Below are 27,803 nucleotides of genomic sequence, written 5' to 3'. Positions count from 1 at the left end.
TCGGCCCAGAATTCTCAGCATGTTTAGACAGCCGTGATTAGTTGAGCTATTAAAGTGCGTGTGTGTGACGTCGCTACTCTGTTGCCTGGCTAACGTTTCCATTTTTTCCATAGCTGGCTAAGCAGAAGCGCGCTATTTAATCAAACAGCCAAGTCAACAGCTACGCTATTTTCAGTATAAAAAAGAAAAAATGTCTGAGACCGTTTGGTCTGTGGAAGAAACATTTGCGCATTTTGATATTATACCCATCGTCGTTTACAGTTTTTTTTTTGTTGTTGTTATTGAATGAAGTAAATGGCCTATAAGATAAAAAAAAAAAAAAACACACGTGTCCCAAAAACAGAAATATCTGAACATCGTCGATATTGCTGTTTATATTACACCTGAATTACCAAGGCTACGACGGACGCATTTGGAGTGCATTTCAAAGAGCTCCGTTATAAGCACCACAATGGAAAATTAGACCGTATCTGTGCTGACTGGCCCAGACCGGCATGGAATGAATGGTTAAGCAAAGAGAACTGTTCGGCCCGATAGTGGAAAAGTGGCTTATGAATTGCCCATGAGTGAACGTCCTGATTCAGTTCATCTGGAAGAGAAGACAAAAATGCTGTGTAGGAGTTCTGTAAGTAGCACGCCTATAGTATATTGTTGATGTAAAAATACGAGCTGCTTTTATCCGCCATGTTAATCAGTAATTTTACACATGATAAAAACGTGCACTTAAAAATGGTATTTGGACCAGCCCTATTAATTGGTTAATAAATGTTAAATACATTTAATAGTAGATATCAATAAATATTTTAAATATAAATATTTATAAATATTTTTCATTTATTTGCTTTGCCATGTAGAATTGCCCTGTGCTTGTAGGGTTTATTGTTTTAGTTTGTTGTTGTTGTTTTTTTGGTATTGATTGAGTTAAAAATATATAGAATATTTTATTTTGCTTTGCTTTGGTTTTTCGTACACAATCATAGAGGATTATGTGATTTGTCATTTTCTGTTCTCATGCTACCACAGAATTTGGCCAGAATCAAGTGTTTTAAGTTGTGGGCAAGAACACCTGGGAAACATCTTTTGAATTCCGTAGGAAACCATGCAATCTGGGATTTTGCGTGCTGGTGCATGCATGTGTCTGCAATGCACACTTTTTTTGCTTGCAAAATTGTAAACATTCACTAGTATGACCATATCTTTAGGCAGTGTTATCATGCTAACTACCTTTTCTAACAGCCTTTGTTTTAGGGAGTGTACTCATAACGCCTGTATAGGCAGCTTGCTGGGTTTTAAAACCGAGCGAATTCTTGGCTGCAGTTTGCAAAATGGCCCGTCAAAGGTTTGATTGCTTGCCATTTTCGTCTCATCCTCACAATATGTTGTAAATGCTGTCTATCCTTATCTGTCAAGCTGTAGGTGAAATCAGTGTGTGTTGGTGTGTGAATAGTGGGGAGTAAAGCCACCCTTAGCTCTCATACTGTCTAGATTTCTGTCTGTGTCTCTCCTCAACCGCTACTCATCTATGCTTAGCACGAGTTTGCAGTATGTGTGAGTGTGGCTGGAATTCATATGAATGTCTCGCCGCAGGGAGAGAGGGCCGAGTCATTGATATGTACAGGAGGACTTCTGATAAACAGCCCGCGCCACTGAGAATTACCCAGCCATTTGATACATTCTGATCACGGAAAAAAAATGCTGAGAAAAAAGATCCTGAAACAAAGGATCGACATAAAGACAGGGTTGGTAAACAGTGAGAGAGACTGGCAGTACTATGTAATTTTCTGTCTGTCAAAATAATATATTCAAGCACAATTGTATCTTATAGAGCGTAACCACATTATGTGTGTGAGAAAGAGATAAAGAGAGAGGGAGAAGTGGCACACGGCTCATAAACGCAGTAATGGCTTTTCATGGATGCAGTTGCAGGGGTTAAGGGTGGGCTTATCTCGAACAGCTGAAATTTGGTTGGTTTTTGTTGTTGATGCTGTCGTTCTGTTTTTTTGTTTTTTCGCCGTCTGATTCGCCATTGTCTGCCTCATTCATTCTTAATGGACTGGAAAAGACTGGGGAAAAGACATGCTGGTAGTCTCACCGAAGATAGCTAAAATAAAGCAGATACACTGCAAACAGTAGTTTAGGGATGTCTCATCTCTCAGAAGCGAGACAAAACCAGTTTTGTGTCTTTTTTTATGTTTGTGTTCAATTTTTTTATTTCATATCCATTGGAATTTGAAGTCTAAGGCCACTTTTATCACTTTTTATTCTAATTTTAATCATAACATAGCAGAAAAAGTTTGTGAAAGTTGGAATTAAAATCAATATTAAAATGACATTTTATTATACTTTTAATATATACACTGCCATTTGAAAGTTAACTTTAATGACTCCTACGCTCACCAAGGCTGCACCTATTTATAATATTTATGAACAATTATTACAGTATAATTACAAATCAATTTAATTACAACAGCCATTACTCTAGCCTTCAGTATCAAATCTTCATAAATCATTCTAATATGCTGATTTGGTGTTCAAGAAACATTTCATAATATCATCAATGTTTAAAACAGTTGTCACTTTTAATAGGATTCTTTTGAATAAAAATTTCAAAAGAACAGTGGAATAAAGAATTTTTTGTAACACTGTAAATGTCTTTACTGTATCTTGATCAATTTAATTCAACTTTTATATAAATTTATACACCCCAAACATTTGAATGGTATATGGCAGTGGTTCTCAACCATTTTTTTCCACCGGGCCACACTCTGGTCAATGTGCAAGTCTCGCGGGCCGCACGCATATCATTTACATATTACGTCACTAATACAAACCAACCTGATTTATAATATCATAGCCTAAATATTATGATCTCTAATTGATTACATTCATTGAAAAAGAAATAATTCTACTCCCCATAAATAAAACACCTGATAGTGTCAGGGGCCGACCAATTTTGTGAAATTCGGTTTGGAAGGAGTAACAGCACAATGGAAAATCTGCATTCACAAATGTAGCATATGTTGATCCAAAAATGGAAAGCACTTTTGAATTTAATATGAGGTTCTCTCCAGAGGTGTTTTGCCACATTTCTTTAATTAAGGATGATTACTGCGTAGTATGGGTGCCTGAACTTCAAGTGAGTTGCGGGGCAAACCAAAAATCCAGCACTCTCCTTCACTACTGATACTGCAACTATTCTTATTTGTTTATGTTCATTCGCTGGCATTTTCAACATTTCTTTTTTCTCCCTTAAAAACAAATTTGTCCACTCTGATGCTCCATGTTACCTGAACTAATGACTGTTGATGACTATTTGAATTGAATTCTGCCAAAGTGCGCGCTTGTATATGTTTAATTGGGAACGTTATGCGAGTAGTTCTGCTCATGTCTGAAAATAATATATGAAAAACAAAATTTCACATAAAAACATTAGGCTATAGCTTATATTTCTTTAGTACGTTTTTAAATTAATGTAAAAACTAAAATTAATTGTATAACTGAAAGTAATTTTTTTTTTTTTTAATTGTGTTTAGCATGGTGAGCCACATTTGAATTTGTGATGGGCCGGGGGTTGAGAACCACTGTTATATGGTGTATATTTAATATGTATTGTATTGTAATAATATTGCTTAAATGACCTTTTTTTATATATTTAAAACGGTTTAAATTTAAACAATTTATATTAGTCAGTGTGTGTGGTCTCAGACTCACCGTTTAGTTCAGTATAAGAAATTGTTGTTCTATTCTTCTGTATTCTATTTGAACTTTGTAATATTAAAACACTTTATAGCCGAGGTCAGTCAATTAACATGAATTATCATTATGGATATTTTGTGGCAGTGTGGTGTCAACACCTGAAATCTCTATAAAACTCAAGTGCAGCAGTGTATTGACAGATTGACCCCACCCCCACCCCACTTTCTCTTTCCCTCTCTTTTGCACTGTTGGCCCCCTTTGACAAATGCCTTAATCTGAGTGTGCGCATGGGCCGGCATGCCTTTTAGGGATCGAGTGGGACCTTTTAAAAGCAGATGAATGAGGTGCATGGTTGGTTGCACGGGCCAGCTTTTCTGTTCACAGGAACAGCCTTGCACTCTCCCATGGTTTTCTTAGCATTATCATTTCTTTGGCCTAGCATACGTAGCCTCTCCAATTGCTAGTGTAGCATGTCTCTCCACCACAGCTGTTAAGCACGCTGCTCTTAAAGGGTTAGTTCACCCAATAATCAAAATTATGTAATAACTCACCCTTCATGTCGTTCCAAAACCGTAAGACCTACGTTCATCTTAGGAACACAGTTTAAGATATTTTAGATTTAGTCCGAGAGCTCTCAGTCCCTCCATTGAAACTGTGCGTACGGTATACTGTCCATGTCCAGAAAGGTGAGAAAAATATCATCAAAGTAGTCCATGTAACATCAGAGGGTCAGTTAGAATTTTTTAAAGCATCGAAAATACATTTTAGTCCAAAAATAGCAAAAACTAAGACTTTATTCAGCATTGTCTTCTCTTCCGTGTCTGTTGTGAGAGAGAGTTCAAAACAAAGCAGTTTGTGATATCCGGTTCATGAACGAATCATTCGTTGTAACCGGATCTTTTTTAACAGTTCACCAAATCGAACTGAATCATTTTAAACGGTTCGCGTCTCCAATACGCACTAATCCACAAAGGACTTAAGCTCTTTACTTTTTTTAATGTGGCTGACACTCCCTCTGAGTTTAAACAAACCAATACCCCGGAGTAATTAATTTACTCAAACAGTACACTGACTGAACTGCTGTGAAGAGAGAACTGAAGATGAACACTGAGCCAGAGCCATCTGAGAACATCTGAACCGAGCCAGATAACCAAAATGTATTTTCGATGCTTCAAAAATTTCTAACTGACCCTCTGATGTCACATGGACTACTTTGATTATGTTTTTCTAACCTTTCTGGACATGGACAGTATACCGTTCACACAGCTGCAATGGAGGGACTGAGAGCTCTCTGACTAAATCTAAAATATCTTAAACTGTGTTTCAAAAATAAACGGAGGTCTGACATGAGGGCGAGTTATTAATTACATAATTTTGATTATTGGGTGAACTAACCCTTTAAGCCTAACAGTACTCCAACCTGTTTCATTGGCAGATGAAAGACTCTAGGATGAAAAGAACAAGGTGGAGGACAGTAGATGGCAGACAGTAGAGCATAGTTTATTTATACTGTGTTTGTCATCTTTTTTTCTAGTATTTTGACTGATGGAATAAGCATTAAAAATCCAATATTGCTACCTAAGTCTGCTGACAATGTGATGCGCTTTGAGTTTTCAAATGGTTGAACCCTCTCTGAAAAGCCAAAGACATTCAGATGGACATCTTGTTTTGCAAAGTTGTGCGTTTCATGCTGATATTGAATGCTCTCTGAAATGTCAGGGTTTCAGAGAAAATGGGTGACAATGGTCACCAAAGCGGTTCGGTTAACAGCATTCTTAAAAATATCTTATTTTGTGTCATACAGGTTTGGAACGTCATGAGGGAAGAGAAAATGATGACAGAATTTAGATTTTTAATCAGACAAGTAGTCATTTCAGGCGTCCAACCAGTCATTGCTGAAAATCTGTAAATGTACCTACACACATGCCTTTTATACCTAGTATTTTTGGGGTTTCCAGCCTGATGGTGGGCAGCAAGTGGGCCACACTGACAGGGGAACTCCTTGCTATGATGTACAGCCTGAGATCCACTCAGGAGTGAGAAAGTTCAGGTTTATATGGGCCAGGCTCTAACAGCTCAATAACACAGGCCTGTAATCTACTCGGGTTTCAAACACAGGGCTGATTTACGAGCCAGCATGCCACTCCGGCATTGAAATGAGGTGTTCAGCATATGTTTTGTTGACATAAATTTAAAATTTATTGCTGTTGTCAAAACTGACTGTTAGACAAAGTCGCTTATTAACTGAGTAAATGGCTTGAGAGTTTTATGCCTGCTTCCTTAATGACTACAGTCAGTCTGTTTCAGGCTCACAGAGTGCCACCCCTCCCTTTTTTCTTCTTTCTCTCTCTCACACACACTAACACACACACACCATCTACAGTTTCTGTGGCAAACCCAGAGCACAGCTGGTTGGAAAGGTCTGGGGGGGGAAAGGAACTGCCATAGTTCACACATATGAGGTGTGTGTGTCTTGAAGAAGTGGTGTGTGGAAAAGTTCATTTATTTCAGTAATTAAACTCCAATTGTGAAACTTGTGTATTAAATAAATGCACAGACTGAAGTAGTTTAAGTCTTTGTTTCTTTTAATTGTGATGATTTTGGCTCAAATTTGACAAAAACCCACCAATTCACAATCTCAACAAATTAGGATATGGTGACATGCCAATCAGCTAATCAACCCAAAACACCTGCAAAGGTTTCCTTCAAAATGGTCTCTCAGTTTGGTTCATTAGGCTATACAATCATGGGGAAGACTGCTGATCTGACAGTTGTCCAGAAGACTATGATTTACAGCCTTTACAAGGAGGGTATATGGAAGCATTTAAAATTTAATTGCACTATTTTCATTTTCTATCTCATACACTAGGTTTAATATGTAAAATGAATACTAATTTTAAACGCTTTATAAGTTGCAAAATTAAAATGTATTACAGAAATTATTAGATGTGTAACATGTTCAAGCAAAAACTGTGGCAAAATTATCATTCAAATGTTTTTCTTAATTGCATTTACACTCAGTCAAGACACTTACGATTGCATTTTCATTCAATGTCCCACAATGAATGTAGCAAAATTGAGTGCACATTGAAAATGCATTCTGAGCCGATAATGTGTCCGCCCCCTTCCGCCACGTCAATCACTGTGTGAACAAGGCCGGGCTTGCAGAAGGTCAAGAGACTCGAGACTGAACATGGACAAGACAGTTGGTCCGTGTACGTGTACAAATCGGTTTATGGCTTCAATATTTCATTTGCACTTGGTCGCTCCGCCTTCTTTCATTCTTTCAGGCAGATAAGAGTCAGTGCGAAACGAGTGCATCCCTGTGAGGCATGAAACCACCACTCGTTGTTAATTAACATAATATTTGAATCAGTTGCTGGGCACACAGAACTATTTGCACTGTATTTATCAGTGGGACAATATTCATACAATACTGTAACCTAGAAATAATTTAAAGGGGTCACTTGCAGGTCTCAGCAGCACAAATTATGTACCCAGCAACATCTAGCCAGTCTGCATTCTATCAGCTCTCAAATGTCCCCTCAGGGCTCAAAGGGTCACTCTGACAGTATGTGCTCTCTGTCAGTCTCTAATCAGAGGAAGCAAGTTCTCCTCAGACCTCAGGAGAGGGACAATGGATAGATAGAAAGGCCTTTGTATCTCTGTACTGTGCCGCATTAGCCCAGATCCCAAAGGTGTACAGACCCCTGGTTTTTCCCAGCACCCCCTTGCGCTCTCACTCGCCCGGCCATCTTGAAGTGCCTTTTATTCTGGAAGGCGTTTACAGGCCTTTTTAATTACTTGCAGCTCGCCAAAGGGCTTTGCTGCTTCATTCTTCTCTTTGTTTGTTGGGTCTCCACAATCCCCATCTAGAAGACTGCCATCAGAATTTTGGATGCATTGCAAGGCCCACCCCCCCTTTATTTTGTTTATTTTCTGAAGTCTATCTTTTGCAATTCTCAACCCCCAAATGGTTTTCCATTGGTGTTTTCTTTTTTCTTTTCCTTTTCTTTTTCGGTCTCTCGCTGAGGTTAAACCACACTTCCTTGTTTCATAATTCTTGCCACTATTTCCATGTTCTGCCAACTCTTGTTTATAAGAACAGAGAAAAAAAGGCTTAAATCATTATGACCCAGCATGTGATGCTGATTTTCATAACTTCAAACAGAAACGAGGGGTTGTTTGATTTAAAAAGTAGTTTTTGGTTAGTGCGTCTTTATAGAAGAATCAATTGAACCAAGCAGCATATGGATTTCACTAACATGAAAATGACTCCGTTTAAAGAAAGCTTTTTTCATTATCTAGTATGTAGTATGAATTGAAAGTGACGAAAGTACACATCTTTGTTCCTCATTAAAGATGTATACATTTGGCACTAAAGTGCAAACAATGAGCTAATTACCACTCTGGAAACAGTTGCCAAATGCTGTAAGCATGCTAATAAAAACCAATTCAGTTCACCACTCACAGCAAGTTGTCTGTTCTCACAGCATTCTTACAAACCTTCTATTTTGAGCAGCCCGTCGCTCCACCACAAACCATAAAACCACTTACCTGCCGTGACGGAGTTTCATATTCTTAATGGGTGGCTGTGACCAGCCTGAGTTTAATTCACTAGCATTGACTTTCGATTGTTTCTGCTTGCTTATTAGCTATCTAATGCAATGCATGTGAGGATTAGTGTGGTTGAAAAGATGCAGATGCTAAGGATCTTTTGTGGACAAGCCTGAGAATGTCGCACATGTGCATTCACTGATTGATTTGAAGTGCATAAGCAGAATGCTATTGGTAGAAATGGTAAATACACTTAAACATAGCCAGTCTGCACCAGGTTCCAGGCTTAATCCAAGGGACAGTGAAACAAAAGGAGATCTTTGTCTCTTCCTGTACTCAGTGGGGCTCCATATGGCAGTCCTGACAAGAGATAAGACATGACAAAAGGAAAAAGAAGAAAAAAAAACTTATAAGTGGTTGTTGTTCTCCTCTATATCTCTTTATTTATTTGTATTTTTTTTGGGGGGGGGGGGTTATCCAGTAGAAATTTCAAGCAACATGACAGTGAGTTTAACCTTAAATTTAGATTTCTTCCCCATTGTTTTAAACATCTTCATTAATTGAGCAGCTTAACTTTGACCAGTTGCTTTGAAAGTTTACTTGACTCAAAATTCTGTGGGGCCACATGATTTTGTGTGACTTCGTTCTGTTGGGTTAATCTTTTCCTGACACTCAGAGATGTTATAATTTTAAGAGAACAAATATTTCACTTTCCGCCTCATGAAAAGTTGACCCCTGTTTGAAATGGACCCTGCAGCCAAATCCAGCCGTTAAAGTCGCTCTTATCTGGGGACTCATGGCCATCTATATGTTCCTGTTTAGATAAAGGGCTCCTTCATCTCCACTTGGGGAACTGAATGAATGAACAATAGGACTTTGAAACCGCATGTGCCATTGATCATTTTCGCTTTCAAGCCATTTCATGACATCTAGTGACAGGCTTAAATTTACTTACATATGCTTAAATATACTGACGATCGTCTAATGAAGTTTTTGGTGACAGGGAGATGCGCAAGTTTAGCTTTAAGTGGTTGCAAATCTGGCTTTAGTATTTCACAAAAACAATGGCACTGGTTTTAATATACCCTCGATCTTGTTATCTGGTGTAAGAGGAGCGGTAGGACTAAAATTATGCCATTCTGTCTTTGCCATTTAGTACGCTAATCGAATCTCATAGTATACCCAGGTGCTTTCGAAAGCCCGGTTTTGTGCGAGTGACATAAACAGTGTTGGCTGATGTTATTGTGTCCTGTTTCTCCCCGCAGGAAGCTGCACAGCGGAATGAAGACCTACGGATGCGAGCTTTGTGGGAAACGCTTCTTAGACAGTCTGCGCCTAAGGATGCACTTGCTGTCTCACTCAGGTAACATCACTAACACAGAAGCTTGTTTTACAGGCTTGGGTGAAGTTCTGAATTCTCACTTTCAGTTCATGCATTTGAAAGTTGAATTGGAATGACAAGAGGTACTGAATTGCAATCAACTTTTAAACCGTAGCATATATATCTATCTATTCTATATGTAGAATCCACTTGATTTTTGGAGGTTGTTTGTGTTTTTGTTGTTGTTTCTGTCTTTTCTTTAATAGAGAACTGCTCTTTTGTGGTCTGTAGTGAATCAGGTTTATATAGAGTCTATAAAAGCATCGGGCCACTAACAGGAATCTCCCTTCACCTCCTCTGCGATAGCTAAATTCACAGGCAAGTGAAGGCAAAGTCCTTACCACACACCAGATATGCACTATGGTCACATTTTGTAGACTCTTTGCCCCCTATCGAGCACACTCGGGTTTAAGATAATTAAGAGAGAGTGCTGTGCCGAGGTAATTGATTCCACAGTAATTAGGGCTTTAGATTAGATTAGTTAAAAAAAATCTCTCAGATTACACCATCAAACCTTTCCAACTTTCCGCCTCGCATCAGTGGCATATTTCAACGTCAATATCTTCATATATAATGAGATGAGATTGACTTTTTGCAGGGATGTTTAAAAACATGTGGAGTGGAGAGATGAGTGACGTCTCACGCTGGGCCGCCCAATTCAATTCATGCACGACTCAGCATGGCAGACGGTGCTCTAAGGAAATATCTAATGTTTATTTTAGAGGCTGTTCAAATCCCAAGATGCGTGTTCAATAACAGACACTGTGGAGATATTGTAGTTCTCGTGCGCTCATAATGGCAGCCCACGGAGTGTGTCCTGCATGGTGACATTTATGAGAGCTGTTCTGCGATGAGACAAAGAGGCCGAGCCTGAACTCCGATGAATATCTCTGTTTGTATTCCTCACTGACCCGCAGAGACGCCTGTACTCGTGCGAAAGTATGTTCCGTGTCATTATAGTAATCCAGAAATCCTTATGGGAGACTGGCTTGTGCAGTTTGGATAATATGACTGCGGGTAATCCTGCACTCAAAAGCTGGGTTGCATGAGACAGTGGGGCTAGAGAATGCTTCAAAAAGCCCTTTGTAAAGCCACTGACTTGCTCAGTGACTCTCCAAACAGAAAGACTGAGTGCCATTTGATGTGTTGTTAGTGTTTGCGGGGCCTCACACTTCACCCTCCCCGGATTACTGCAGGGGTTTACTGTAGTCCCAACATTGGCCGCTGCGGCTCAAGTATCCTTAGCTTTAAACGTTAGACTCAAATCTAATTTTCTCAAACAACAATGTTGCTTTTTGGATCATGTACCATGTGATTTATCATCAAAAGGTGTTCTTCCTCATGTTCTGCTCCCTCGTCTTTTTCTCTGCTGCTGATGCGTCTTCTGCTTCTTCATCTGTTGCTTCTTCCTTTGCAGCTCCTTCGTTTTCCTCTGCTGTTTGTGTTGCTTTTCTACTTATTCATCTTCCTCTGCTTTTCTTCCACTTCTTTTGCTGCTGCTTCGTCCCCTGCATTTCTTTTTCACCACAACCACCTTCATCATATCAATCTTCTTTTGTTGCTTCTTCCTCTTCTACTTTTCTTCTATCATCATCATTATTATCAGCTTCTTAATCTTCTAATCCTCCTCTTCCATCTTCTTAAGAATAGTTTTCACATTGAAATTTTAAGTGCTCCCACAATCCTTCTGAACTGATCTCTGATATCTGAAACCATCCTGATGGAAAACACTAGTGGACGTGATGATGGGATCTGCACATGAGGTGGCTGAGCTTGGGCCGTGTTCATTAAGCACTCTGCCAGATACAGTTTCAGTTTTTTAACTAAATTTACATCACCCTTGTAAAAATGAGAAATGTCGGTAATCATGATAGCAGTTTTGCATTTAAAACAGCAGAGGAACCAGTCATAAATCCTTAAGATCCTTACCGAAAGAATCAGCCCCAGACAGCCTCCCTCAACAGGCGGAATCAGCGAGGATTGCGAGGCAGCTTATTTTTAGTGCATCAAAACAGAACACAAAAAAAACCCCCTAGAACAAAACAGTTTTAACGTTCATATGCTCGATGCTTGACACGGCGCTAACCTGGTTTTTGTTTGTAGCAGTCTGGCTCTTGAGAGCTTCACTCTTGTGTAATGTTCAAGCTTTTCAGTGGAAACACTTTTATAGACACAGACAGTGGCAGAGAGGCAGAGACACGGCGCGGCTCTTTGATTGTTTTGTTTAGTTTTTTTTTGGTTGCTTTGTTCTTTCATTGCAAACTTTCTGTTTTTATCCTTCCTGTTCTGAGCGGTTTGATTTTTATCAGTGACAACAAGCAAGCGGCTTTGCCCTCCACCTCCTCCACTCCCTCGTCTTCAGTAGAAGGTGCTGAAGAACGGTATTGGGTATGTCATGTGTATTGTGGTGTACCATTTCAGTCACACATCCCCCCCCCCCCCTCGCTCATCTCTGCTAGTGCATGCCGTCTCTGTTTGTTTTATTGTGGACTTGGCTGGGCGCCAATCTGGGCCGCCTGCCACAGCCCAGGGTACAGTATGTACAGTGAATCTTGCGCCAGTTTTTTTTCTTCTTTCCTGTGTTTTTTTTTTCTTTTTCTTTTTTATAAGTTATTGTCTGACAGCAGCGGTTGAGGTGGCTGTTTTTTAGCTTTCTTTTTTTCTTCTGGGGCTTTCGAGGCCTCGCGTCCTGGAGTTTGGGTGGAAGTGCATTGCGGTGAGAGGCTGGTAATAGAAAAGTGCATGTGTTTGTTTTTTCTCAGGTTTAAGGTCAACATGGTCTGGGAGCTGCTGGGTAGTTAGGCAGCACAGCAATGAAGCAAAAAAGGGAAAAGAAAGTGACTCAGCCATTTGGAGCACGACTAGGCTATTAGTGTTATGTGAGCTTCCCTTGTGACTTCAAAGAGTGCAGAGCGTGGTCTGGGTAGGCTAGCCAAGGGACATATTTTGATCCATTTTTAAAAGGGGAGGCAAAGCTTTTCAGTGGGATTACAGATCAACATAGACTGCTTGGCATATATCATCTATATTTTTCATTTTTTACCCTCGTCTTGTCTATACTTACTATACTACTTTTTTTTTTACTTTATATACATATTTTATTTTCTATTTATTTTATAATAATAGGAATAATTGTTCTGTATACATATTTTTGTATGTTTATTTTTAAATGTATATTATATAATTATAATTATCATATTATTATTAATATTTTTTTCAGGATGTTATGCAACTTGTCCAAGTTTATCTGTAGCCCAAACTACTACTGTATTAATATATATTTAATAAGAAAATAAGTTTTAAAATAAGTTTTATATACATTTAATTTGTTTTAAATATATTTCCTCCACTTTATATTTATATACATTTTAAAAAAGTATTTTATATTATAATTATTATACTCCCTATTATACTCATTGTTTTCCAGGATGTTATGCAGCTTGCCCATGTTGGCTTCACACTAATTTGTCTACCTTCTTAAATGTAGGCTATTCTGCATTTATAATCTAATTTTTATTTTAATCTATCTATAAAATGCTTTTTTTTCTACCTACCCGTTTGGGCAAAGCTGAGTGAATTGAACTGTCCACATACATGCAGATGTACACTTGGGGACGGTGTGAACACTCTCATTAGCAAGGCGAAGTGCCTGGCCCAGGCTGATTAAGTCTGTGTGTTATTCTCCAGAGGGCCCAGCCAGTGGACCTCACTTGACTTCATTAACTCAGTAGACTGAGACAGGCCTAACACAGCAAGACCCCTTGTAAACTATCCAGCAGCTTGGCATCTGCCTTTTGCCAGTGCAATCACACATATATACAACTGTGGCTGTGTTATTTTTTTATAAAAGTTTTGTAACTCTTCTGTAACCTTGTCATTTAGAACAAGTGGAAATCGTTTTGTCCAATATTGTGATCTATCTGCAGTTGCTTTCAAGTTGACTTGCAAGCACATGGGCTTTTCTTTCTTTTGATGACAGCGAATTAGCCGTTTCAATTATGGCTGTGTTACTTGGCCCGCAGGCTGTTCTTTAGCTCCATTGTTGCCGAGCTATTATCTTTGTTGTGTAGGAGCTTTTGTCAGCCCATTTGACATTGGTTTCCTGGTTCATGTCCTCAGCTGCATGTTTTGACACTAAGCACAGGAGCAGTTATGTTTCGTCTTAATGATGATGATTATTATTATTATTATTATTGTAGAACTGTACTGTGTTGGGTCTGCATTTGATGTCCCATGTAAAATTTAGATCATGTAGAAATCATTTTAATTATCTTTATAGCAAACGGTTTAAGAAAAGAAAGTTTGTGTTCTGGTGTGCATTTTCTGTTATATCATTTGTTTCATGGTTTTCAAGATTGGGTCAAGATTTTTTTTTATTTATTGTTTTACTTTTGTTTTATTATTTACATGTTATTATTCCATGTCAGAACCTCTGCAGTAGAGAGACACTGAAAAATGTGAGGCATGAAGGAAGAGGAAAAGAGAAGCCGGAGTGAGCATTTCCCTCTTTTTGCTCTCTGGGCTCCCACAGTCTGGCCCCTCGCCAGCTCTTCCCTCACACTGATGACATCATCAGCTGCCGGCAGGTCTGGATGTTCTGCCAACATTCCAGAGCGTTTCTGATCGCTCGCAGATGTGAGTGAAGGGAACATACTGTACCCAAACTGGAAATTAATGAAACTTGACTGCGTTCCAAGCCACATATTCCAAAATAGAGAGCCTGCAAATGGGACAGGAGGAGGGGTGGGATGGAAGAAAGGGCTCTAAATAAAGAGTAGGGGGGAAAGAGAGAGAATGCCCTGGTGCTCAACACCCTCGTGTAAATTCTTCACAGCAGCTGATAAAGCCCTCCTCCCATCCCTCCCTCCCTCATGTACAATAGTCAGGGGATGACGGGCCTCGTGGATAAATGGCCTGAGCTTCTGTTTGGCTGCGTGCCCCAAGTTCTCTCTGGTGGTTTAAACCCATAATACTTTCCCTGACCTGTTGATGTACATTAAATCCCCATTTAAAAAAGCCTTTGAATTATGTGCCACATAAATCCTCTGTTATAAGGTCCAGGAGAAATGATTACGCACAGGGGTAATGGCTCTGTAATTGTTTGACAAGTTTGCATCTCCTCAAAAAGCTGACAAGTGTTTATTCCCTTGATGCCCAGGGGTGTGCTGTACGGTAATTGTTCTCAGCCTTGGATTGGCCAGACATGATGAATATATTAATGCCTGCTTTAATGTCTGTGGTTTAGGTTTTAAATCATGAACAGGAAATTAGAAAAACTCCCAGACTTGAGTGAATTCCTCAGTAATATGATTTAATCTGAAAAAAAAAAAAAAAAACCTCTGGGTGTCAAACTGAAGAAACAGTTCCTCAAGCATTGTAAAGATGTCATTTAACGGATACAATGAGGCGATTCAATTTTAACAATAAAACGGATGCATCAAATTTAGATGTATAATTATGTGTGTGTGTGTGTGTGTGTGTGTGTGTGTGTATAAACAATTATAAATTACTGTAAGATAAGTTTGATGATCTTATATACTGTAAATGAATGTATAAAAACGTATGTATATACCTATGTATATACTGTAAATATTCACTGACGGTCAAAAGTTTGGGATCAAAATTATTTTGTCAACAACATTAATAATTCTAATAGTAAATCAGCATATTTGAATGATTTCTTAAGGATCATGTGACACTTCATACTGGAGTAATGGCCAATGGAAATTTGTGTATGTATACTGTAATTGTTTTATATGTACACACAAACACATATATGCACACACACACGTATGTGATAAATATGATATGAATGCATATCATCCTAAACTAATATTTTTTTTTTTAACTTTAAATCGATTTTGATATGACAATGCACTTTGCAGTTTGTTGTAATTTGTAATATATAGAGTGTTATATTCTTTTCCTGCATTTGTTATTACTGAAATACACATCAGCTTAGAATTGTATTCAAATTTGGAATATTTCACAATTCCTTCTGCAGCTCTTCTTGGAAAAAGAACAAAAAAAAAGAAGCGGCATCGCTATGCTGTTTTTTTTTCCTTTAGGATGGTTCCATTTAAGGATGTTTGGTGTTTGTTTCATTCCTCTGCCTCTTTTCATTGCAGCCTTCATCTTGTTAACATTTTTCGATTAAAACATGGAATAAGCTCACACCAGCCATAATACCCTGTAAAAGATCCTGATCTTAGTCCTTTGTTGTTGGGTATTGCAGCTTTAAATCCCTTTGGTTGCTAAGTAGCAAGTGCCCCTGTGCTCTAATGGGCTGATTTGGTATTCAGCTCAATGCCGGGTCTTATTTTTGTATGCGAGACAAAGTGTTTTGATGGAGGGTGATTGCAGCAGCGTCTGGAGGCTGTTTGGGAGTTTTATGGGCTGTACAGTACACCGTGTGCCTTCTAAAACAGAACACAGGCGATTGAATTTTGGATTTGCTTCATCATTTCTCTCCTCTGAGCAGCCTCTGTCAAAAAGGCAGCGTAGCTGGAAGGGCACAGATTAATTTGTTCAGCTGGAAATGAGAGCAGTACAGCAACACACACACAAACACGCAATATCCGTGTGCACAACAAGCAGTCTGAAAAATACGGTGAAATGCACAGAGGCGCAACTACAGCAGGGAATGCATTTAGTTCCTGTTTGCTGCTGTCAGAATGGAAGGGCAGCTATGAATTGAAATGATGCAGCTATTTCATGATTGGTGAATTTTAGGGTATCAGTGGCAAGGCAACACGTAAATTGACGTCATGCATTTAAGGTAAATGTATTTATTTATCTATATACTTTTTATTTGAATATTAATGTTTTAATATTTTTAATACCTTTTGAGTAAAATTAAATATAACTTCAATATATAACCTGAATTTTATTTATTTATTTAATTTTTTTATTCTATTCTGTTCTATTCATTTTTATTGTATTATTTTTATTATTTTTATTATTATTATTATTATTATTTCATTTTTAGACCATTGCAAGCATAACTGTTCAAATTGTGGACCGGGATCTTGATGTTGTCTGTCCAAAAGGCCCTTTTATAGTTTTATGACACTAATAAACATTGGACGCAATCCAGTCTGGAAAGCTGTTTTGTGCCATATCTCAGTTTATATCACGGTAAATCTTTATGGCGCAATCGCTTTCACCTCACTGATAACGCCACCTTGCTGACATACATATGAGGAAATAGCTTGACCTAATCAAGGTTTCATCATTCATTCACAAGAATGGCTGATAATTAATCAGCATCGGAGGGATACCACCCTCCAAGACCTGCAGATCTAACAGCACATATCACTCAAGCCTCTGGTTTGGGGGCGTTTTAGGTCATGCTGATTTAAACCAGTTTGGTGAAAGAGCGGCAGTTCCATCAGCAGATTTCAGACACTGGCAGAGTCCCTGGAAAAAAGTGATGATTTGTTTGTTTATTGGGTTTTGTTAGTGTTCAAAGATCAAGGCTCTGATTGCAGCTGTGAGCCAGTGGTTGAAATGCAGCGGCGTGGTGTGTTGTTGCTGGTAGTGTGTGTGTGTGTGTGTGTGTGTGTGTGTGTGTGTGTGTGGGGTGGGGGGGGTTGTAAGGAAAGACTAAATTTAAATTGTAATCGGCCGACTTCCACAAGCTTGCGGGCATTTTAATGAGTCATAATAACTTCATTTAAAACCAGCTGAGCAGAAAATAGATTGGAGAGGAGCCTGTGGCCAGTATGGATTTGTTTTTTGTGTTTTTTTTTTTTGTTTTTTTCATAGTTGACGACTGACCCGCTATGCCAGGCCTGATGGGCCACTGAGCAGACTGACATGCTTTTTGGATTTATCATATCCAGAACTCCAGACTATGATTAAAACAGTCCAAAATATTCGTTTGCAAGTTATATTTTTGCTGTGATCGCCACTTGAAACTGTATACATTTTCATGTTATGACTTAAAAATTTGTGTTTAATGTCTTTTTTCCTGCTTGTTTTACGATCACATCTTTTAGTAAGTTGACATAATAAACAGAGATGATGCGCATTTAAGTTTTAGTGTAAAAAAATACTAAATGCTGCGATGTGCGAAATAAAAGCGCAGAAAAGCAGTGTCTATTTCGTGCACAACTTGAACAAGCTACGACAGGTAAAGCTGTCAACTGTCTGGACATTAACAATATCGTTAATGATTCTGGTTTATAAACGATACTAATATGGCTTCTTTAGTCTGTATGTTGTGTTGTGTTAATGCGTGAACTACATATTATTTGTAGCGCACTTGCCGTCCAATGGCAATAAGCTTTGTGCTCTTTTAATAAATAAGCTTTCAAATTCCGACAAATTCATAACAAAATTCAAGCAATTGAGTGATTGCTTTAGCGCCTCAGTTAAAGTGGCACATGAACTCATCATATCTTTAATACAGGTTTAGAACAACATGAGGATGAATAAATGATAAAATGTTACATTTTGGGTGAAGTATCCCTTTAAGAGTGGAAGCTGCAGGCATATATTAGATTATAAGTCACACCACGGATAAAAAGTTATTTATGAAGTGGCGTTAAAAAGCGCAATCTTGTAGATGTGAGGACATTAACGGCACCTCCTCCGTGACTGTGATTATTAGATTAAGAGGGTCATCTGCTGCCTGAGTTAAAATAAATGGTGGAATGTGTTGGCACACTCTGCGCCAGTCCAATTGAGTTTGAGTGAAGCGAGCGGGCACACCTCTATGGCAGAGGCTTCGTGCATACCAACGCATGTTAAGAAGGGCCCTTTAGCGTGAAACGCACATTCAAAGCCATGCTCGCACACAGTTCTGTCGAAACCCTTCAGCGCTGCCACCCACCGAAGCCTCACCTGGCCTTTATCTCAGCTGAGGCCATGAAGACAGAGTGTGTGCTCTTGTGTGATAAATGCCTGAATTCTGCTTATCCCATTCAAACGCATCAGTTTCTGCCTGCTCTTCTCTCTCACTCCCCGGGGGGTGTCTTATTCGAGACCTTTACATCATATATCCTCCATATATAGACGTGTACAGCATGTTTTCATTCTGAATTAATGTGGCAGCGGTGTGGTTTATATTTTTAAATGCGTCAGCGTCTAATAACATCCTTTGCACTCCCTTAGCACGAACAAAAAAAGCCAAACTGTTTAAGTCCCCCAAGAAAATCCTGTTATTCCACTGTATATTTGTGCATCATTGTGACTTGTGTATATAGTGGATGAAATATGATTTGTTTTCTGCGCAATAGCAATAAAATTAAATACTCTCCAAGGCATTTTTTTTTTCATTGTTGCGTTAGCTCAGCCGATTGCTTTGGGAAACTTTTAGATCAATTTCTAAGTGCAGATTAAAATGCTATGAATCCCATTTATAGAAGAGCTCCCTTATGGAATGCTCTTTGAAACTTTCATATTTTGGCTGAAGAGTGAATCACACGCTAAGCAAAGATCTGCCGACGGCTCTTTCATGTTAAAAAAAAAAGAAAGAAAAAAGATAAAAGCAGTCCCATCTGGAAGTAGCCAGGACACATAAGGGTTGCTTTTATGCTATCCATTCCACTGGGAGGTTCAACATGAAAAGCGGCCGTGGATATTGTGTTATTACTGTTGCAAACACGTCTGTGGATCAGAATACTAATCCTGGGCCATCCAAATAATTTCAGCATGGAGGAAAAACACCGCTAGCTCAGGCAGTTTGAAACCGTCTGTGGCGACACAAGTAATATTGTTTAATGGACAACTACAAACCCGGTGGGGCGATTGATTAAATATATTGCAAAATTAAAAAAATTAAAAAAAAACAGAGAAAAAGCATCTTATTATATAACTGACTGATGAAGTGCTGCCAATAGGAGCTTGATAGAAAAACAAAGTTAGCAGCCATCTATCAATATCCTGTTTAGTCAATGCAGAATGTAACTGATCGTACAGAAATTCTACGTGCATATGCGGAGCAAAAGAACATAAAGAGGAAGTCAGTGGATCTGGAACAAGTGTGAGGACGTCGTAAAAGGTTTTAGTGAGGAAGTTAAAGGGAGTGTCGCACAGTCAACATTTGTGAAGAAAAGAACTTTATGGAAGTAACTTTTTCCTCTTTTCTTCTGTCATCACCCTCTTTCTCTTCCCCAATCCTTTCTTTTTTTAAGCCAAGGAAGGTTCCTTCTCTCTTCAAATTATAAAAAAATCTTGTGACCGTTTAAAGAGAGATCAGGTTCAGTTGGTGTCATTTGGCACCCTCTGCTAGTGGTTGTGACGTATTTTGTTTTATGAATAAATAAAGTTTGCAATTGGATTACGTTCCAATTTTGAATCTGAAGCTGAATAACTTTTAGTAGCAGAAGAACCATTTCAAATCAAGTGATAAATAAATATAAACTGTGTTTGTGCATTTCCTGTTGTTTTGTTGGATTTTTATTATTATTTATGCACCGAGTTTAGGGCAGTTGTTCCTATTGGAGTGCCTCAAACTCTGTTCTTTTGGAAATTAATTTTTTTTTTTTAAATCTTAACCCACCTCATGGCATGCCTGTGTTAAGTGGGGAACAGTCTAATAATGACCCTTACTGTGTGGGTGTGTTCTAGGTGCTGTCCCATACATAGATCGTTGTGTAGCCTGTGGCCCCTCCCCCACTCCCATGACCCGGGCCTTAATAAACTAGAGAGTGCCTTTGACAATGTGTGACTTGAAAGCAGGAAATAATGGGCACTAAATGTTAAATCTTTACTGGTTCTTGACCTGTGGAGCATACATGGGCTCTTTTAAATATGTGCATTCAGTCGCTGACAGCCTAGCACTTCTGCACCTCTCTTTTGACTACACCTACACTACATTTGTTAGTTATAAGTTAGTATTTTTTCCAAATCACTGTCAAAATTCAGGGCCGCTTTAGATACTCAAACCATTATTTAAATGAGAAGGCCTGTTATTTTTTTATTTTTATTTTTTTTGTCTTTGATTTTAATGTCTGCCTTGAGACACATGCATTCTTTGTCTCACTTTGGCCTTCACCTGACATCCTAAAATTTATATTAACACACTTGTTTTCTGATTTTATTTTATAATAAATAATTTTTTGTCATTCAATCTACTAATTCGTAATCCTTCACGCACTACTAGTGCTCCATGTACCACAGTTTGAAAACCACTCTCAAATTGATCCAATTATATTTCAGGACCTGGATTCACCCTCCCTGCTCATGAAAGGCAAATAAGGAAAGAGCAGAACCGGCCTCCCACTGCTCTGCACCCAGCAGTAAAGGCATTTACAGCACTGTAAAGACGGCTCAATTGTCGTATCCAGTGGTTGGTTGAGGTTTCGGTGGTCGTTTGGGGAAAGGGTTCACCGCATGGTCAGGCTCTCAGGTTCCCCTGTGATAAAGAGGGCTGGAGGTATCCTGACCTCACAGGTATTGATTAGGCAGCAGAGCAGAGGCAGATCATTTATTGCCGTTTCTTTCTCGGTGTGCATACTAACTTTTAAAGAAGCACCTTTTGATTGTTTACTTAGGGGAGTTTACAATTACAGATTTTCACATTTGAGTAATTTCATGAACAATAAGTTTGCAGTCAGTAATTTTCAATTGACATTTATAATGTTACAGATTTTCATTTTAAATAAATGCTATTCTTTTGAATTATTTTTGTTCATTTATATAATCCTTTCTAAAAGTTGTTATGGTTTACACAGGAATACATTGTTTTAAAATAGAAAAGTTATTTTTAATTGTAATAACAATCCGCAATTGTTAATTAATTTTTTTTTTTTTTCAACAAGCAAGTTTAGACTTGGTGAGCATAAGCGCATCTTAAAAAAAAAAAAATAATAATAAACACTTTCCTGGAGGGCCCGTGTCCTGCAGGATTTAGCTCCAACTTGCCTCAACACACCTGGATGAAAGTTTTAAGTATGCCTAGGAGGACCTTGATTAGCTAGTTCAGGTGTGATAAATTAGGGTTGGAGCTAAACTCTTCAGGACCCTGGTGTAGTGTGTTGTGGAAGCAAGACTGAACTAGCTTGAACTTTACTGTAAAGTGTTAGCATAGTAATTAATAATCAGGCTTGGACTTGACTCATTGTTTACTTGCTAATACAGATGGACGGTGATCAGAATCACATTGTACATGTGCTGGCATTGATGCAATAGGCAACAGTTTCACAAATCCCACCTTAAGTTTGATGGTGGCTTCAACAGAGCTAAAACCATGCTGAGATGCCAGTGAGATCCAAGAGACTCTGCTCATTTCCTGCCACTTCACACCAGGCTAACCCTGCAAGTTCCTCTCCAGCCCAGCTCCTGTTTCCTCCACTTCTGAAAGCCCTTTGTCCTCTCACTATACCGTCAGGAAAGCTGCCTAGAGTCATAATTTAAGGCACCATGGCCTGAAGAGAAAAAAAGAGGTGAGAAAGGAAGAGGAAAACACATGGAACGTTTCCCTTTCACCTTTTGTTGCAGTGGAATGGTTTGCCTGCCACACATCAGGGTCATACGCAAACATTTTCCTGTTGCTGATATTTGTATTGTTTCTGAATGTGGATTGGACAGCGTGTACACAGAGGCATCCGAACTGAAATGCCAAAAGTATATCTGGAGCTAGAGAGCTGAAATGACAGTAATGTACAGTCAGAGTGAGAGAGAAAAAGAGCAGGAAAAATGGAGGACTGAGTGTGACCTGCTGGCCAGATAAATTGGACTGCAGGCAAAATGGATTAAGAGCTTTAAAGCAGGCTAAAAAACAAGTGAATGAATGTGCAACACTGTGTTCATTTTGAGCAGATACATTTAGAAGCATATTTGATGTGAATGTGTGTTTAGCAAGTCAATATTTGTCTGCTTTGGTCTGTCCCGAGACGTCCTCTGTCTGCGCACCAGACCGTGAAGCTATCAGAAGAAGCCTAGATCTCCTCAGTGTTTATCTCCTTCCCTATTCTTTCTGTTCTATGTGAAGGCTATATAAATATTAACCAGCTGACTTCTCTTCATTTTCTGATAGTAGAGCGTAATCTTCTGTATAGTGTCTGGAAAATCAATCTGTGTGGCTTATTTCTCTAGCTTTGTGTCTTTTGTATGTGGTTACAGGAAAGAATGGCATATTTAAGTCTGTTAGTAAAAATCCATGCATCTATATCTATATATCAACTTGTGAAGTGGCCTCCGTTAATCACATTTTAAAGTGTGATCTCCTGTTTTGTTGGACTACAGCGGTGATGCCTTATTTGCAATCAAATGACTCTTATGAATGGTTCTTCTTAATGATTCAATTTATACGATTCATTAAACAGACTCCCGATACTTAGTTTGTAACTGACTCCCTGACTGCAGTGCGGCTCTCTTTTCAATTTTGTTTAGATTCGTCAGACTTGGCATCAGATTTACTTTGGCCCCTTTTTAATAAAAACATCATCAAATTTAAGAAAATATCTAATAATATACTTGTACTATATACTAATACTATACTACTCTAATATTTCAGTCACCTGCAGCTCTTTTCCAAATACCAGCTGAATTTCATACAATGGCATAGTTGTTTTTAGTTATTGTTTTGTGCATATACCTATAAATATTCTATCACTACGATAGAACATACAGTGCTTCCAAACAATAATCCGCATCGAGCGATTCAGTAATTCTGAAACCAAAAAACCCATTTGGCTTACAAATGCCTCAACTGAGGTGCCATTGGCTCCCTAGTCATTGTTTCAGTCTGGAGCCCTGCATCAGCCCGACAGTGCTACACAAATATACTCATCCATGCATCCCTGCCGGTGTGCTTGTGTGAACGGGCACATTTTTAGGGGAATCTGGCAGTCTCCCAGCATTTTTGTCTTGGTTGATACAAAAATTGCTCTGCCTGCGGTACACATCTAGTCAAGAGAGGGAACACACAGTTCCTGGCTGTCCTTTCCAATTGGCAGTCTCCGTACTGTTCTGTGACTGATAAGAGGATAGTGTAAATAAAACTGTACAGCACAGCTCATTACCAATGAAGGAGAAGAGAGAGCATGCTGTCTGTACTCATTGTTCTGACAGCACTGTTTTTCCTTTTTTATATGAATTTTTTTGCCCTTTTTTTTTTGGCACTGAGTGTACTGTCTTATATAACGCATTTGTGTAGGCTCACCGAACAGCAAGGGTATGTTTTTGTTTGCGCTGTATTTGTCTACTCATGTTCCTGCTTCCGAGAGACGAGGGGAGAGGCGTCTGATCAAAGTGCGTGATGAGAATCCACCTTTATAGCATTAGACAATGTGCTTGTTCACAGCTCTTTCCATTACAGCTGTGCTCTAGTATCACACTCTTCGGGGACTCATCAACAAAGGCAGCGCGGCCCCAGTGCCGGGTAATCTGATGCTGGATGTTTCCCGCAGCTCGCGTAAAGCCTCCGGTTTCACTCGCGTCATTTTATTCATGCGCGCGACCCATGAAAACAAGACCGATCGATGCGGTGTCCTCTTCAGAGACAGTAAATCCCAGGGTTTCGGTTGTGCAATACGTTCAGTGTAGGGAAGTGAAAAAGGAACGAGCCCATGGCACGTGGCACCTCTCCTCCACTTGTCGGGAGCCACGGTTGTGTAAGGGCCCGTCATGTCAGGTCGGCATTACTGTGGCAACTCCAAGAGAAGGAGGGAGGAAGTGGGAGTTGCTAGAGAGGTTTTTATTTTTTTGGAGAGGAAGTTATTTCCATCACTGCTGTCTGTTTATGCCTTTGTTGGGAATGGGTCTGAATGTGGGGTATGAATGCTGGCAAATCTGCGGGAGGTGTTTTTTGTCTTTACACCTTTTTTCTTTTATTTTTATTTTTTTTGTGCTTGACAAGAAAGTCGCTATTGATCAAAGGGAGAGGCTAGAATTTATCACTTTAATTCCATGGCTTTTGCCGGGCCTGGAAGCACGCTCCTGCTGGGTGGCTGGATGGTGTCACCCCCTGTGAGATAATGACCTGCTCCAATAAGCTGCCATTTATGTTGTGGGGTGGGAGTTAAGGTCTGGCTTTTCCCTCTCTGCCACTTAAGGTGGTGATCAATGTCCCGCTGGCCCTCCATCTCAAGCTACTTTAGTTTCTGGACCTTCCTGTTCCATGGTCAGATGAGATACCTGCTTAACGCCAGGATTGGGCAAAATGTCTCTCTCTGTCTATCAGTCTATCTGTGTATAGTTATCTATTTGTCTGTCTAATTCTCTGTCTGTCTACCTATCTATCAGTCATTCTATCATTCTTTTTATTTGTCGTTCTTTATACCATTTGTTATATTGTTTGTCATTCTATCTTTTTGCCACTTCAGTACTAATTTAATTCATATTCAAACAGGTAGTCCACCCAAAGATTATTCTAATGATCAAGCCAGAGGTTGAAATATCAGACCTCTCAAGCAGAAATGTTTTGTATTTGCCAGAGACAGTATTTAAATTTTTCAAGAAGGTTAAATTACAGATGGCGTACTTAGTTTCTCTGCACATTAAATTGAATACAACACCCATTGCAGAAACTAGATACAGTATTTCATGAATGACAGTTTTGGAGTATGAATACACTGAATTAATCAGCTCTGAGGTTTGCCTGTGGTAGTTCCTCTTTAAGTGCTACATTTAGTGGCATGGTAATAAAGGTGTATAAAGATGGATGATTTCTTGAGCCATTTAGAGGAACTTGTTTGTGCCGCATTTCTAAGTTTATTGCTGAGTGGCATCATCTGCAAGAAAATAAAGAAAAACACGTTTTTTCTACGGCTTGACATTACAGTAAATGTTGCAACTTTACAAGTGGTTGCGAAATTGACTTTTTTTTTTTTTTTATCCTAGCTATAATTTCCTGTTGTGCTTGTGAAGGTGGTAAAATTTAATGACATAATGACAAGAGCTGACAGCTCTGTTAGAAATTTTAAAAACTCCCTTTTGATCGAGCAGATAAATAGTGTTTCTGCGTAATTGTGATTTATAGATCAGATTGTATATTGGCATCCTGTGGTCTCTCAGTTCCTCTTGGTGTCCCATTGCAACATCTGAACATGCTATGCAGATTTCATGTGTGTGGCTTCTAGTTGTTTCTGTCTTCTTTTTAGGATCGTGTTTGACAGCATTATTTAGCGTGTTTTTAGTAAAAGTGTGCCTTGAATGATTAATCCCTCTATGATGCATTGCTTTCACTGCACAGTGCACACAAGATCCACGTCTGTCATACATATCCTCCAAAACACAGTGTAGATTGTGCTCTTGCCAGCAAGTTTGACTGAAGTGAATCCAGCAGACTTCCAACTTGCAGGCACCAAATCATTTCAAGTATTATTGAGGTTCGAACAAGAGATATGACACCATGCACCACCCGAGGATCAACAAAATTATGGAGATTGATATGTATTGATTTTTTTTTTCTTCTTATAGCTGGTGAGAAAGCCATCGTTTGTGACCAGTGTGGAGCTCAGTTCCAGAAGGAAGATGCTCTGGAGGCCCACCGGCAGATCCACACAGGTACGCCACACACACCCAAACACACACTGCACACATCAAATACACTCAAATGTCCTGCATTCAGTATATGCGCTATGTTATTGTCTTTTCAGTTATGTTTTAAGAAAGCATGCACAAGCTTTCTTTTTCATTTATCTACATTTTTTTTTTAGGAAAATCTAATGTTTTGTCTTGTCCTATGCTTTTCCAGAATTTCTAAATTAAGTTTAGATCATGTTTCATATTTAGTTTGTTTTACATATTCATTAAAATGTTTGTTTTATATGTTGAAAGGGAATATTAATACCTCTAGTTTACATATGTTTCTAATCTTTGTGCACATTTTTGACCCCAAACTATAGCAAGGTTTGTATCTATTCAATCCAAGTTTATATATATATATTTACAAAACAAGCAATGTTATAGAGAATGTGATTTAAATTGTATCCGTTTGCATTCTAGGAAGAACAGTTCACACTGTGTTTACTTGCAATGCGTGGTAAACAATCAGCTACCTTGGTTATTTTTAAACAAATAAAGCTTGAATCTTGATCATGTGTTTAAAGAGTTGAGTCCAACAACTTTTTGGAACACATGGTGAGAGATGAACATTTTACTGGAAGAGGTTAAAGGCAAGCCACCCTAGCAGGTATGGGGTAAAGCTGGCGACCAACTCCAACGATTACGCACGTACATACCTGCTTGTCATTCTAGGCAGACAAATTATTGGTTGTGAGAAACAGGGCAGAGAAACCCAGGCTTAGTTGGGACTGTTTGTTTACTAGGTGCCCTCAAAACAATGTTGTGGCATGAAAGGAAGACCTCTCCAGTTTCCGCCTCTGCTTACGTACTTGGTGGTAACCCTGAGTGAGATGTGCGTTCGTGCATTTGACCCTGATATGATGACCTCTGCTGGTTTGCTGGACACAAGTGCTATGCTGATGCATGTGGCCCTCAGTACACTGCCATGCTATGACTCCTCACTTTCCAGACAGCCCTCGCTATCTGCCCTTGGGAGAATGTTCTAGCACAAACGTGTCTAGCACTCCACAGCATAACAGTCTGGCTCGCTTAGATCACTTCGGGAATAGAAAGCACCGTTTGTTTTACATTTGTGATCATGTTCCCATTTTGTTTTGCCTGAAAGATTAATCGCACCCATGTAGACTTGAACCACCTTCATGAACTAGGTGCTCGAGATTGACATCCTTAAAATGTACAGTCAATAGTTCACTGTACTGAATTAGGTCTTTCATATGTAAGTGAACACACTTGAATGAAGCTGTTGAGAGAATATATCTGAAAATGTGTGAAGGCTTCAGAAAGTCTGTCTGAATTTCATTGTTGCTTCAGTATTTAAAGTATAATGCTTCAGGAAACACTGTTTCCTGGCCGGCTTGCAATGTAAGAGAACTTTTTTTTTTGTTTGGGCAGTGGGGGGGGGGGATTCCCCCTTTAGGTGGCTCTAATGGTGGATTTTTTTAATTTGAGGGGAGCGTTAGGGTATTTTTAAACTACAATCATCCAACCTAAATGTTTCGTCACCCAGTTTATTTGTTTTACGGTTTATAATGTTGTTGATTCATATTTTTATTGTAGTGAAGATACTTAAAAAGAACTTTGTCAGACTCTGAATTGAATTTATTTTAACTAAAAAAGACAAGTAAATAGTCAGTAATAAAAAAGAATAGATAAATGACAAGCAATGGCACAAACAAAAACAATAACAAAA

General features: G+C 38.9%; 1 protein-coding gene across 4 annotated transcripts in view; it reads left to right on the top strand.

The window, feature by feature from the left end:
• The window catches only part of LOC127941600 (zinc finger and BTB domain-containing protein 16-A), a 96,868-nt gene that overhangs the window by 35,520 nt on the left and 33,545 nt on the right, over positions 1 to 27,803 (top strand). For all 4 annotated transcript variants that reach the window (XM_052536849.1, XM_052536846.1, XM_052536850.1 and 1 more), the window contains exons 3-4: positions 9,519 to 9,616; positions 26,006 to 26,092. In XM_052536849.1, coding sequence (XP_052392809.1) covers positions 9,519 to 9,616; positions 26,006 to 26,092 — 185 coding nt within the window. The remainder of the gene's footprint in view (positions 1 to 9,518; positions 9,617 to 26,005; positions 26,093 to 27,803) is intronic.

The sequence above is a fragment of the Carassius gibelio genome, chromosome A21 (assembly GCF_023724105.1).
Source record: "Carassius gibelio isolate Cgi1373 ecotype wild population from Czech Republic chromosome A21, carGib1.2-hapl.c, whole genome shotgun sequence".
Taxonomy (NCBI): Eukaryota; Metazoa; Chordata; class Actinopteri; order Cypriniformes; family Cyprinidae; genus Carassius; species Carassius gibelio.
Note: the sequence above shows the minus strand (reverse complement) of the source record. Positions and strands in the feature narration are given on the sequence as shown.